This window comes from Physeter macrocephalus, chromosome 6 (assembly GCF_002837175.3).
Source record: "Physeter macrocephalus isolate SW-GA chromosome 6, ASM283717v5, whole genome shotgun sequence".
NCBI lineage: Eukaryota > Metazoa > Chordata > Mammalia > Artiodactyla > Physeteridae > Physeter > Physeter macrocephalus.
Window position 1 is genome coordinate 52,782,846 of NC_041219.1, and position 14,580 is coordinate 52,797,425.

General features: G+C 49.3%; 1 protein-coding gene across 29 annotated transcripts in view; it reads left to right on the forward strand.

The window, feature by feature from the left end:
• Positions 1-14,580, forward strand: part of MICAL3 (microtubule associated monooxygenase, calponin and LIM domain containing 3) — a 177,330-nt gene that overhangs the window by 83,905 nt on the left and 78,845 nt on the right. For 26 of the 29 annotated variants that reach the window (XR_008617618.1, XR_008617617.1, XR_008617616.1 and 23 more), the window contains 10 exons: positions 225-482; positions 824-939; positions 3,549-3,675; positions 4,558-4,654; positions 7,150-7,297; positions 9,535-9,731; positions 11,052-11,164; positions 11,254-11,316; positions 11,760-11,933; positions 13,299-13,382. Coding sequence is in view for 24 of the 29 variants with exons in the window: in XM_028490750.2 (XP_028346551.1) it covers positions 225-482; positions 824-939; positions 3,549-3,675; positions 4,558-4,654; positions 7,150-7,297; positions 9,535-9,731; positions 11,052-11,164; positions 11,254-11,316; positions 11,760-11,933; positions 13,299-13,382 (1,377 nt within the window). In the remaining 5 variants the exon portion in view is untranslated. Of the gene's footprint in view, positions 1-88; positions 181-224; positions 483-823; positions 940-3,548; positions 3,676-4,557; positions 4,655-7,149; positions 7,298-9,534; positions 9,732-11,051; positions 11,165-11,253; positions 11,317-11,759; positions 11,934-13,298; positions 13,383-14,580 lie in introns of those variants that run through there. The other 3 variants (XM_055085389.1, XM_055085393.1, XM_055085395.1) reach the window with 2 other exon arrangements.

The window sequence follows — 14,580 nt, forward strand, 5'->3', positions numbered from 1 at the left end:
AATGGAAAAGCGGGGGCTCTGTTTCTAGGCGGCAAAACCTGTGTTCCTTTAGAAACAGCCTCCCCCCTTTTCTTTTGAATTTGCATAGAAGACTGCTTTTGGAACAGGGAGGGGAAGGCTGCGGGACTAGTTTCCGTGTGGCACACGCAGCATGGCTGTGGTCGGCGGGCTCTTGCGCCCCTGCCTGGGCGTTTCCATCGAGCCTCTTCTCCCTCTGGAGACAGGACTACGCCGACACGGAGCTCCTGCTATCCCGGGAGAATGTGGACCAGGAGGCCCTGCTGAGCTATGCCCGGGAGGCGGCCGACTTCTCCACCCAGCAGCAGCTGCCCTCCCTGGACTTCGCCATCAACCACTACGGGCAGCCTGACGTGGCCATGTTCGACTTCACGTGCATGTACGCCTCCGAGAACGCGGCCCTGGTGCGGGAGCACAGTGGCCACCAGCTGCTGGTGGCCCTGGTGGGGGATAGTCTTCTGGAGGTGAGTGCTGAGCAGGGGGAGGTGGCAGTTCGGGTTGGAGGCCTGGCGAGGGGGCATCGCACTGAGGGGCAGCTCTGGGGTCCCAGCTGGGGAGCGAGTGTCTGCGCTGCCACGTGGTCTAGTGTACAGGGGAGGGCCCCAGGCCACGGGGAGCCCAGGCTTGCCACTGCGGTTGGCAGTTCCAAAGGCTTTGTGACTTGCCCATCTGCAGGTTGTGAAGTACGGAAGGGAAGGGCAGGGTACAGCTGCTCTTCAACAGCAAACTCTTTCTCTCCTCCTTAGTTTAGTTTCCCTCTTTTAAAAGGTAATTCAGGTTAATTCTTTGTTTTCTGTTTCTGTAGCCTTTTTGGCCAATGGGAACAGGAATAGCCCGGGGCTTTCTAGCTGCTATGGACTCGGCCTGGATGGTGCGCAGTTGGTCTCTGGGAAGGAGCCCCTTGGAAGTCCTGGCAGAGAGGTAACCGGAGGGGCGTCCTTCCGCGGTAACGTGGGAGGGTCAGTGGTTTGCTCCTCAGGCAGAGTTCAGGTTTCTCTTTCCTTCTTCATTAATGATGTTTTTATATTTAGGAGAGGGAAAGCAAGATAGGTTTTCATAAAATCATAGGAACCTAAAGATTATCTAATCTAAGTGATGTTCTCTTATCCCTTTCAAATCAAATTTGTTACTGATGAATGGTGTCTGAATCTTTGTGTAACATTGAAGGATACTCTCTGATTCCTTTGTGACAGCTACATGAACAAATATTCGATTGGCCAGAAGGTTCATTCGGTTTTTTTCACTAAGATGGCTCTAGTAGCACTTAGTTGTCTTTAACTTCATTTGAAACAATTTTGTTAGATTGTATGTGACAGCTGTCATATCAGCCTGCATTTAAAAAAAGACTTATTGGGACTTCCCTGGTGGCGCAGTGGTTAAGAATCCCCCTGCCAATGCAGGGGACATGGGTTCTAGCCCTGGTCCGGGAAAATCCCAAACGCCACAGAGCAACTAAGCCTGTGCACCACAACCACTGAGCGTGCTCTAGAGCCCTCGAGCCACAACTACTGAGCCCGCGTGCCACAACTACTGAAGCCTGTGCTTCTAGAGCCCGTGCTCCACAACAAGAGAAGCCACCACAATGAGAAGCCCACACACTGCAACAAAGAGTAGCCCCCGCTCGCCAGAACTAGAGAAAGCCTGTGCGCAGCAACGAAGACCCGGCGCAGCCAAAAATAAATAAGTAAATAAAATAAAATTTTAAAATTAAAAAAAAAAGACATCAAAATTGGTGAATTTTTGTGTAGCCATTTTAATATTGAAGATGGAAGAAAAAAAGTAACATTTTCAGCATATTATGCTTTATCATTTCTAGAAAGGTAAAAACACAACTGAAACACAAAAAAAGATTTGTGCAGTGTATGGAGAAGGTGCTGTGACTGATTGAACATGTCAAAGGTGGTTTGCAAAGTTTTGTGCTGGAGATTTCTTGCTGGACGATGCTCCACGATTGGGTAGACCAGTTGAAGTTGATAGTGATCAAATCGAGATATTAATTGAGAACAATCAACGTTACACCACGAGGGAGATAGCCAACATACTCAAAATATCCAAATCAAGCACTGAAAATCATTTGCTCCAGCCTGGTTATGTTAATCGCTTTGATGTTTGGGTTCCACGTAAGTTAAGCGAAAAAAACCTTTTTGACCATATTTCCGCATGTGTTTCTCTACTTAAACGTGGCAAAAAATCCGTTTTTAAAACAAATTGTGACGGGCGATGAGAAATGGATACTGTCCAATAATGTGGAATGGAAGAGATGGTGGGGCAAGCGAAAAGAACCACCACCAGCCACACCAAAGGCCGGTCTTCATCCAAAGAAGGTGATGTTGTGTATATGGTGGGATTGGAAGGGAGTCCTCTACCATGAGCTCCTTCTGGAAAACCAAACGATTAATTCCAACAAGTACTGCTCCCAGTTAGACCAACTGAAAGTGGCACTCGACAAAAAGCGTCTGGAATTAGTCAACAGAAAACGCATAATCTTCCATCAGGATAATGCAAGACCACATGTTTCTTTGATGAGCAGGCAAAAACTGTTACAGCTTTTTGGCTGGGAGGTTCTGATTCATCTGCTGTTTTCACTAGACATTGCACCTTTGGATTTCCATTTATGTCTTTCTTTAAAAATTCTCTTAATGGAAAAAATTTCAGTTCCCTGGAAGACTGTAAAAGGCACCTAGAACAGTGGTTTGCTGAAAAAGATAAAAAGTTTTGGGAAGATGGAATTATGAAGTTGCCTGAAAAATGGCAGAAGGTAGTGGAACAAAGGGGTAAATACGTTGTTCAATAAATTTCTTGGTGAAAATGAAAAATGTGTCTTTAGTTTTTACTTAAAAACCGAAGGCACATTTTGGCCAACCCACTACATGAAAATAGTGCATTTAATCTTCCTGTCCTTAAACTAGAGAAACTTGTACTAATGAAATCAGTGTGGTAGCAGGGGATGTACTAACATAAGAGAAGAAATTAAAAGTGACTTCGAATCCAAAGGAAAACAACAAAGTGCCTGTGAACATTGACTCTCAACTGTCAGATATTGTGAAGCAGATAATTGCAGATGAGGTAAGGTCTCGGATTCGCTTGCTAATAAAGAACAAGTGCCGTGACCAGAACTAGAGAAAGAGGATTTGCTGGATGAAATTAGTGGTCGATACCTTTTTTTAAGTCTGTTACCTAAGGTGCTCTGGGTAAATTTGGTGGCAAGTTTTTTTCATCAGTGATTTTCTTAAAAATTAAACATTGGCCTACTTGCTAAAACAGCACAGCAGTAAAGTGGAGTGAGGCTTGGCTCCCTGCCCACAGCAGTGGACTTGCCCTTCTCCTTGGCCCCTAACAGTCTGGTGCCGGTGGGATCATTGAGATGGTGGGGATGGGAAGCCAGGGCTTGATGTGGGGTTGGAGGCCACCCGTCAAGGAGGAGGATTTGTCCCACCCTGGACTGTCAGAAAATAGAAATATTATCAAAGGAGAGGGAGGAGCTTCTGGTGCTGTCACTGCTCTGAGCGCACTGTTGTCCGTGGTTGCAGGGAAAGCATTTATAGGTTGCTGCCTCAGACCACCCCCGAGAATGTGAGCAAGAACTTCAGCCAGTACAGCATAGACCCCGTCACCAGATACCCCAACATGAACGTCAACTTCCTCCGGCCAAGCCAGGTAAGTGCCCCAGCCCGTCATCCGTGTCCAGGCCATGGTCAGGACCAGTCAGACTCTGTGAATACAGGCGCACACAGCATTCCTTCACAATCCAAGCAGACGTCTTCCTGAGTTGGCTGAGGGAGGCATCTGCCATCAGCAGACTGACCAGCTAGGGCAGCGGGTTGTCTGGTGACCGGAGGGCTCTGTCCCGTCTCTTGGTTCCCGTGGACGGTGCAGGAGCTCAGCCCTCGTTCTCTAGTCAGGACGTGCAGCAAGCACCTGCGTCACTGCCACGAGTCACCGTGACCCGGGGGCCGCCGCTCACCTTTCCTGAACTTGTTTCCCCAACTGTGCCACGGAGGTCACCATCCCTGCTACTCCCAGGATCATCGTGCAGGCAGTCAGCACTGGTCACTTGAGAGAACGTGGAAAGATAAGACCCTCTGCAAGTAAAAGATACTGCCGGCCAACTCAGAATGTCTAAAGCCTTGTTACTGCACTGAGAGTGACATTTTACAAAGCATAATAATCCCAGGGAGCCCAACAATGCTGAGAAAGCAGCCCATTCAACATATTTGCCTGTGTTCTAGAGTAATTTTTTATTCACTTTACATCTAGGCCTCTGTGTTTGTGGGGGAAACCCGCTGTCACTGGGCAGCAGTAATGGCCCAGCAGAGACTGTGCGAAGGCCCTCCGTGGCTGTCTCTGAGCACAGGTTCTTAGAGTTCACATGCATTTGTATGTACGTGACCCACCGTATCCCAGAAAGGATTAAGGTTGGCGTTGTACCTTCTGACTACACTTTCCCCAGCCTTCCACTTCAGTCCGTGTGCTCTCGGTCGGGAATTTGTTACTTGGTATGTGATTTTCCTTCTTTACAACTTGTAAACTTCCTGCCAGGTGCGCCATCTGTATGATACTGGAGAAACAAAGGATATTCATCTGGAGATGGAGAACCTCGTGAATTCCCGAACTACCCCCAAATTGGCCCGCAATGGTGAGTCCTGGTAATGAAATGGCCTTTCCGCCGTCGAGGGCGTTCTGTGTAATTGGCTGAGCTGTTGGTGTGCACAGTGCTGGCTCTCATGTACATGATTCTCACCGGAGGTGGTTTGCCCCCAGGGGACGTTTGGTCGTGTCTGGAGACATTTTTGGGTGTCAGGACTGGGGGGGTTACTACTGCTCTGCCCCCTGTGGTACACAAGTCAGCCCCACAGCGAAGGATCAACTGCCTAAAGCAGCAGTGCTGTCGAGGCTGGGAAACCTGGTCTAAGGTGTCGTGAGGGTCTAAAGAGAAATCGGATACAGCGCTGTTGAGGGGGCGGGGGGGCGGACTTGGGAGCACACACGCAAACCAAGGTTTTGAGGGAAGGCTTTACAGAAGAAGCAGTGGCCTCTTAGCTGAGGACCACGACGGCTGCAGGAGACAGTGATGGAGGCGGAGCCTGTGCGGTGCAGGCCCCTGAAGAGTTCTTTGAAGGGAGAGTGACCGGCCAGCTGCAGGTGAGCTGGGACAGAGAAGGGCACTGGGGCAGAGCAGGTAGTTTAGAAGTGCGCCAGTGGTCAGGCTGGCCGGTCCGGTGTTGATGCTGTGGATGAGAAGGGAGACCGCGTCCAGTGAAGCGTGTGGCTTGACAGTGTACATAGCGTCTCTGAACTTGGGTTTCCGTGTGTGCAAAGTGGGGGTAACCGTGCCCACCTCACGCTGGCTGCGAGGACTCAGGGGGCGTGTTGGGGTGTTCACTGCAGCACTTGGTGTGCAGCGGGGCGTCAGAAGTGGCTGCCGAGAGCATTCAGGAGCCAGAAGCACTGGCAGAGTCTGAAAAAGGACTCGGGGCTGAGAAGATTTGAGCTCTGTCATGGGCATTTTGAATTTGACGTGCTGTTGAGATATCAAGGCAGATGTGACCACCAACAGGCAGCTGAAAACATTTTCATCTTCCTCCAGTGGGGTGTCATCTCCTTGAAAGCAGAGAGTGTGTCTTTTATTTATTTATTTATTTATTTATTTATTTATTTATTTATTTATGGCCGCACCGCACGGCTCGCAGGATCTTAGTTCCCAGACCAGGGATTGAACCTGGGCCCTAGGCAGTGAGAGCGTGGAGTCCTAACCACTGGACCACCAGGGAAGTGCCCAGAGAGTGTGTCTTCGTTCACTGTTATTCTAGAACCTGGAATATTGAAGTCGTCCAGTACATATTGCAATCAGTGGATACACAGACTTGGGAGACATCTGAATAAAGTGAATTTCTGAAGCCAGGAGACTTATGATGGTGACACCAGCAGTAGTTCTTTGTGTCATTTCAGGATACATTTTCCCTGAAAGACTGAAGTGAAACGGGATTTTTAGATATCCAGTTTTTATTTTGTTATGTTCACAAATTTGTTATGTACAGATGGCTTAGTATAAGGTTAAGTGTTTTCAGCTGCTTAAGGTAAGGAACAGACTTTCTTGGACACAAATAGGAGTTCACAGATTCTTCTAAATGTTCTATGTCAGAGCTCTTCTGATGTGATCATGAAAAACGGTTTTTTATAAAGGCTCTTCGTGTTTTAGAAGACACATCAGTGACTGGAAAACGTCCCAGTATGTGTGTCTGTGTGTTGAGTTTTTCAAGATGTGACCACTTGTCATACTGAGTGCCAAGCCTGGCCTAGTCTGGCGTCCTTGGCCTTGCCTGTGTGGTCCTGCAAAGTTTCTTCACTTGGCAGATTGCTCGGTACCTTGGAAAGTGTGAGAGCAAGTGTTTAACGTGCTGCTAGGTGGAATGGAACGTTTCTTCTCGGGTGCTCCCAATGTTACTTTGAAGGGAAGGCGTTTCCTCCGCCACCTGCCAACAACTCTCCAGGGAAATCTTAGAGCCATCACGTGTGAGGGTGACAGCGCAGCAGGTGGCACCCTTCCCTGTACGTCCCTGTCCTGGAGAGTGGCTGGGACCCTGGGCTTCAGCGTGAGAGGATCCACAGCACCCACTTGTGATCTGTCATTCTCTTGGGGCATGGATGTTGACCTCAGAGTCTGGATAAATTGGTAGTTTCTTGTCTACCATAAATTCCATGGGAATTCCCTGGCAGTCCAGTGGTTAGGACTCTGCAATTTCATTGCTGTGGGCCCGGGTTTGATCCCTGATTGGGGAACTAAGATCCCACAGGTCGCGCCGCACAGCCAAAAAAAAAAAAAATTAAATTCCACTCTTATGATACCAGTTAAATAACTTCTTACTTTTGAAAACCAGTGACAACTATTTTGTCCTTGCCTTCAGTATCCACGTAACCAGGTTACGTGGATAGGCCAAGGATGCCACACCGGGCCAGGCTTGGCACTCAGTATGACAAGTGGTCACATCTTGAAAAACTCAACACACAGACACACATACTGGGACGTTTTCCAGTCACTGATGTGTCTTCTAAAACACGAAGAGCCTTTATAAAAGGCTCTATCAAAGCTACCAGGTGACCACACTTCCAATAATAACGTTGTTGTTTTAGAGTCTGTGGCTCGTTCCAGCAAACTGCTGGGTTGGTGCCAGCGGCAGACAGATGGCTACGCTGGGGTGAACGTGACGGACCTCACCATGTCGTGGAAGAGCGGCCTGGCCCTGTGTGCCATCATCCACAGATACCGCCCTGATCTGATGTGAGTCCAGACTCTGCTTCATCTGTATTCCCGCAGCACTTGCGAGTACTCTGCTTCCAAGTGGCCAAACTCTGTACCTTTTCCTAGAACGAGATATATATAAGATACTTCTTCTGGAAGTCAGTCACTAATTTTGATTTATAGTTATATTTAAAGCTGTGTCTGTTAGGCATTATGTAGCTCAACCCAGGAATTATTAGCTGTTTGTAAAGTCTCAGCACTCAAAACGTGGAAAACTGGTTATAACCCCCGCCGGGCCTGTTAACATCACATGAAGGAAAACTCTGTTTCTTGGCCTCAGGCTGAGCGCTGCGTTCAGCCAGCTGTCTCTCCAGTGCTGCTGGTCACGAGGAAAGCCTGGCTGGAGTGTGGGCTGAAGGCACGTGTGTCACTACCAACAAAGCACTTCCTCCATTCACTGGGGCTTGTCGGCATTGTCTCTTGTCTCTTGCACTTTGCAAGCATGCTCTGTTACGCCCCTAACACTCAGGTGGCCTTACGCACCTGTGCGGTGACATTTCCTCTTTTGGTCATTCTGTACTCACCTAAATGCAGACTCGTATGACAGGATGACCCAGGTCAGCTGTGGTGACCGGTGCACCCACATTTCCCCATAGGCATTCGTTACCATGGAAGCCAAACAAGAAGATTCAGAAATGAGCAGAGCATGTGGCATTATTTTGGCTGTCTGTCCTTTCATCATTAGGTACACTTATGGGCCCATTTTTGTGTATTTGTTTTGTTCTAATGATTACTTAAGGAATCCTGAAAGATCTGGCTCTCTTTTATGTTAATAAAAGAAAGGGGGGCTTCCCTGGTGGTGCAGTGGTTGAGAGTCCGCCTGCTGATGCAGGGGACCACGGGTTCGTGCCCCGGTCCGGGAAGACCCCACATGCCGTGGAGCGGCTGGGCCCGTGAGCCATGGCCGCTGAGCCTGTGTGTCTGGAGCCTGTGCTCCGCAACGGGAGAGGCCGCAACAGTGAGAGGCCCGCGTACCACACACAAAAAACAAAACACAACAAAACAAAAAACAACAAAAAAAGAAAGGGGCCTCACCTAGTGCTTAGGAGTGGGGGTGCTGACGTACTTGATAAGCAGAAGTGGCCTCTGTGCCCCTGTCCCTTAGCTCACACCGAGACTGGTGAAAATTGAGTTGAAGTAGGGCTTATTGACCCCTCCGGGGGGCAGGGGGCAGCCTGAGAATGACTGCGATGGATGACACAGAATTGCTCAGGAGAAGGGCCAGGCAAGTCAGTCCTAGTCCAGAGGGAGGGCAGGACAGAAGGGGGAGGGAAGGAGTCCCTGAAGGGAGCCAGGCTCGGAGGGGACACACTCCTGTGGGAATGGACCGAAGGCTGCCGGGGGCCCGGGCGTTTCCTCCTGACGGTGCACAGAGCCGTGAGTAGCTAATTTGGCACTGTTTAAGCTGCCGTGACGTCACTCAGGATGAGTCCCCCCGCCTAGTTTAGTAGGCTTAACATACAGAGTAAAGGAGTTTAAAAAATGAAAAACGGTTGCGGAGTCAGCAGATTAACACAAAATAAGGCCTGCACAGTTAATCTGAAATCACCTAAAGAAGGATGCTGTCAGTCTTTACTTGATTGAATAGCAAGAAGCCTGAAACCCAGTGGGAAATGGGAAATGTTTGTTAATCTAAATACTTAGGAAAACTCAGGAAATTTAGCAGTGGAGAAATCTTTTGAGGAGTTTTGGAATTTCCCTTTTAATTAGAGGGGAAGGCTGAGTAAGATTCACCAGAGCTGATTTAGTACATCAACAGCTTGTCAGCTCCAAAGGACACAGGGGGTGATGGTTCCAGGCCTTTAGACACAGCCTGATCCAAATAGGACCTTTATTGTTATTGAGCATGAGTTTAATACATGCAGACCACACGCGGGACACAGGAGAAACTTAACAAAAACAGTTCCTTTTCTTGAGCTTACATTTTAGTAAGAACTTTATGTTATTGATAAAATGTTATGTTTTCCAACTTTTCCCCTCTTTTCTCTTATGGGTAGATTGTTAGTCCTTTCTCCTCCCTGAGGATGATTTGCATTTCATTAGTAAAAGGAGGAGACAGAAGTGAGAGAGACAGGTTTGCTCTCCGATTTCAGTGAGGCCTGCACCCTGGATTTTAGCTGAAAGACCAAGAAATAATGATGACTCTGTGATACCGTGTTTTCTGGTCTGGGGACAAGCAGCCCATCTTGACACGTTTTCCTCGTCCTGTTTCTCAGAGATTTTGATTCTTTGGATGAGCAAAATGTGGAGAAGAATAACCAGCTGGCCTTTGATATTGCTGAGAAGGAGCTGGGCATTTCTCCCATCATGACAGGCAGAGAGATGGCCTCGGTGGGGGAGCCGGACAAGCTGTCCATGGTGATGTACCTGACCCAGTTCTACGAGATGTTCAGGGACTCGCTCCCCTCCCGAGGTAAGGGCCCCCCAGGGGTGCTGCCGTGTGGTTCCCCTGCCTCTCCTTCCCCCGTGCCCCTTCTTCCAGCACCCGCTTCTCTGCACTGTCGTCAGCCCCTCGTTCTGACCCAGGTCTTGCTCAGCAAACCTGCAGTTGTGGAGGCCATGAGCATTCCCGTCTAGAACCTTGTCCTTGACTCCACTGCCCTCGTTCCCTTTCTCTCAGAGCCAGACGTTTTGAAAAGGTGCTTTTGCTGTGGCCTGGACTTCCTCACTGCCTAATCTTTGTGACACTTTGCAACCCGGCCAAAACTGTTGTCCGTGGTCGTGAAGAATCACCAGATGCATATTCTTCCCTCCTCTTTTGTCTCTTGGGTACCCGGCTGTTCGGCGTTGTTCAGCACTTGGAATGACGTCCTTTCTCTTGAAATTCTCTCTTCCTCTTGGCTTCGGTGATCCCGGACTATACTTGCTTCATTCTCTTTCTTCTGTTAACTGTTCCTTCTCTGGCTTCTCTTTCTTCTCCTACCTTTTAGTGTTTCCAAAAATCTTCCCTTGGCCCTCAGGCTGTCAGAAAACAGACTGAGTAAGCATCATGATGCTTACAAGTGTTGACCATGGTACCTGACCTGGTTTACACCCATTGCCTCCACCTAAAATCACTAAACTTCCCTGTGCCTCAGTTTCCCCATCTGTAAAGTGGGGATAATATGTACATGGCTAGATTGTAATACGCTAAGAAGAATGTTTGGCGAATGGAAGCACTTAAACAAACGTTAGCAATGTATTATTAGTTTCAATTATTATTTCAACATTACTATTGTTACTAATAAAACATTGGAACCCACAGAGTTTAGGTACCATTCTCCAGTGCTTCTAGCCCATGTACTTGTAGACATCTGTGGCTTTCTCTCATTAGAGATGCAGTTCTTACAACAGACATGCACAACTCTGACATCAACAAGCACACCCTGAACCCATGACCCGAGTCCCGTCTCCTCCCCCTCGATGCCCCTCCCTTTCTCTCCCGACCTGAACTTTTCATCTTGAAGTGAGGCTTCGGCACTCTGTTGTAACCAGCAAGCACAGGCAGATTGCAGCATCTGAAAAGCGAAAGTGGAGGTTTTTGTGACTGAAGTGGATTGGGGCAAGCGTTGGTTTTGTTTGTATGGATGGAGAAGAGAAGGCCCAGCGTCCAGGGCTCCGTGTGCATTTTCTCTGTGGAGTTCCTACCGGGTTCAGAGCGCACGAACCCTCACAGCTTCCTGAGGTTCCGAGAGCCTCCTGCAAGGAGGCGCCCTCAGGGCTGTCCTCGGACACTGCTGATTTTTGCCCACAGACACCTTGGACCTGAATGCTGAGGAGAGGGCCGTCCTGGTAGCCAGCACTAAATCCCCCATCTCCTTCCTGAGCAAGCTGGGGCAGACCATTTCTCGGAAGCGCTCTCCCAAGGTAAGTGGAAGGGTTTTTCCTCCAGCTGCAGAACTAATGGCACAGTGCAGTGACTAGAGGAATGCGGTTTCCTTCTGCTCTTGGTGCAGGACAAAAAGGAAAAGGACTTGGACGGTGCTGGGAAGAGGAGAAAGACCAGCCAGTCGGAAGAGGTGAGAAATAACTGGAATTTGCCAGAATGATTGTACTGAATTGCCCTCCTTGGCTGAAACGCTTAATTCCCAGATCGGTATTGCTAGATCTTTCCAGTTCACTCTTTGTGAGAATTGTTGTGCACAGATGCTTTCTGTGGCCTTTTGCCTTTGTTAAATTTTTTGGAGAGCATCCAGGGAACACACATGTGCTCTGGGCCTTCCTGTCTCTTTGGAATCCCATATGTGGCGAAGGGCAGCAGCTTTCCTGGGATGTGACCACACCAGCGAGAGCCCGAGTACCTCTTCATACTGCCCCTGGGCCCGAGGCCATCTTGAGATTAGAACCTTGAGGAGAGCCACTGAGCTCGACCTAAAGCAGGGACCAGCCGCTGTGCCAGGCCCTGGGGTGTGGGCAGGGGCTCCTCTAACCGAGGCTGGCTCTCGATACCCCTGTTCACCAGGAGGATGCGCCCCGGGGCTACAGAGGAGGAAGGCCTACGCTGGCAAACACACCGAGCGACCGGAGGGTGGATGTGGCCCTGGGCAACCAGAACAAGGTGAAGTACATGGCGACCCAGCTGCTGGCCAAGTTTGAGGAGAACGCACCCGCGCAGTCCACGGGCGTGAGGAGACAGGTAAGCCCAGCTCACAGCTCGCCCGCCTGGACCTGGGCTGGCCACAGAGGAAGGGGGGTTAGTGAGTGAGACGGGGAACTTCCCGGTCCTGAGGGCTCAGGGCTCGAGACTGATGTCTGCGTGGGGCAGGGACGAGGGTTCCTGTCCTCACCAGCCAGGCCCACCCGAGGATCTTTAAAACGAGCTGTCCAGATCTGTGTACGTAGGTGTGTGTTCACGTACATGCATACGTAAGTAATATAAGAGGTACCTGCTTATTGAGGAAAGTGCTGGAAAGTGTAATTAAGGCCCCTATAATTTTGGTAATATTTTGCCATGTTTCTTTCTGGTCTTTTTTTAGTGCATTCTTGTTTTCATGGTTGAGGTCATTCTTAACGTACACTTTCCTGTTCTGCTTTCTTCATGTAACTTTGGGCTTATTTCCATGTACCAGACTCTTTATAAGCCTCTTCCAAAGTGTGTGCCCCATGCTTTTCTTAACTCTTCCTCTGGTGCTGGATGTTTAGTTGTTTCTCATTTATGAAGGGCACAGAGGTAGACACTCTTGTGTGTTGCACATGGTTTTCCTAGACTGTCCTTGAACTAGGTCATGAGTGTGAGTGCTGTAAAGGTCCTCCGTGGACTGTCCTCACTCCCCGAGTCCTGCTGAGGGCTGGACTGCCATGTCTGTTAGGTCTCGTCTTTCCTCTTGCTTGTCTAAAAGTCACTAAGGCTTCTCACAAGAGGAGGTACGGGCATTGTGAGATCCACACTGAACATTTCTTCTAAAACTCCTGGTGCAGGGAGCGCCTCTTCATCTTCGCCACGTGTGCCAGCCCTTGCTCCTGTGGACCAGGGGCCAGGCCGACCACCATCACTAACTTCTTCTCACATCTAGTGCTCGGTTAGAGCCTCACGTTCCAGGCGTTCGTGCCGAGGTCCACAGAGAACTTGCAGGCTTGATTGTGAACGTGTGAGGCTGCTGGGCGTCTGTAGCAGCCCAGGTTCCATCCTCCTCAGCAAGGCTGGGGTGCTCTCCACTAGAGGAAGTGTGTCCCCACTCATTCTGAGTGGAAAGATTCATTTTCCAAGCCAGAATTAGTAGTTTAGGCTCAGAGCATTGAGCTTGGGAAAAGGATAATCAGAATTACAGCTTCTGTTTGTCTTTTCTTTTGCTGCATGTGGCTTCGCCCGAGTTGGGGAGGGAGGATTTTCCTTTGTAAGTGTAACTTCCTAGAACTAATTCTGTGCACCCTCCTTCAGTTCATAGATGCGTGTCTATCCTCCGTGAGAACCACTTTTGTGTCTGCTACCTTAATGTTTTTTGTTTTTTTTTTTTGTCTTCGTGTCCTGTCCCCTACCCAATACTTGGCCTGTGTGTCACAGCCGACACAAGAGCGTGGGCTCAGCCAGCCGTCCTGCTGCCTGCCTGAGCAGGGTCGCCCTGCTCCCGCCCCCCAGTGGAAACAGGTAAAGGAACTGCCCAGGGACCAGAATGGGTGCTGGGCCTTCCCACCTGCTCCTCCTCCGAGCCAGCCAGGTGGGGCCTGCACTGTAGAACCCTAGGTCACGGGGTAGGGATCTCTGTGCGCATTTGAGTGGCGACTCTGGGGGAAAATTTAACAGACAGTACTGATAGCATTGCATGACTTGTTTAACTCCTTGGGATTTGGGAAACCAGTGAAAAGGGTGGGCTGTTATATTGGTGTTGAAACTAGCTGAAGCTATGTGGTACCTGTGTTCAGTACTTAGCCTTTGGGGTTTTGCTGTTATAACCTTTGTCCCAAGTTGACCTTTGGCTGAAATGCATCCGCGTGACCCCTGGAGGACAATCCCGAGTTTCTAGAGCTTGGGGCTCGGGGCAGAGGTCTTCTCGTGTTAAACAGGAAAATGTTATCCAAGAAATAGTCTCAAACTGTTTTTTTCCTTGTTTCAGATCATGGATAGAGATGATCATGGGTGTTTTCTCAGTGTTTTATCCACATTTAAAATACTCTTTTTGGAAATTTTCACTAACGTTTCTGCAGGATCTCCTGTAAAGCTGCTTCTCCTACATAGTATAGAGCGGGGCAGAAAGAGGGGCTGGCACCTGGCGGGGAACAGGAAACCCGCCAGAGCGATGGGAGGCCTCTGCTGTGTTCCCCCCATGTCACAGCCGTGAGTGCGGCCTGGGTTTGCTGTCTCGTGGTTTGGAATCGCTGAGCACTGGGGTTCTGAGCAGTCAGAGGGGCTGACCCTGACTCCCTCCTGTGCTGGGAGCTGCTGGGGAGTGGTGCGTTAGATTTTAGTTGAATTACACTTAGGGCAGAAAGTTTCTTTCTAACTTTTCTTTTGATAATATGCACGTTAAGGCAGGGCCCATGAGGCTGAGGCGGAAGCTTGGGAGCAGCGTCCAAAGTCACCATGAAGCAATCTGCCTCTCTCCCTGTGCTTGGGGAGGGGAGGTCTTCTGAGAAAAACTCATTAGAAATTCACTTCTATTTTCCTTACTTACCCTTTGCCTAGGGTAGACCTTTGAAGGCTAGGTGGAAGGTATGATTTGAAGGTTGGTCTTGCATTGAGTATTACTAAAGGGGAAGGTGAACTCTGCACTACATTCCCAGGTTCTTACACTAGTCACGGAGGTGGCCTGAGACAGGGAAACACAGTCGGTGGGTGAAGAGGTGAC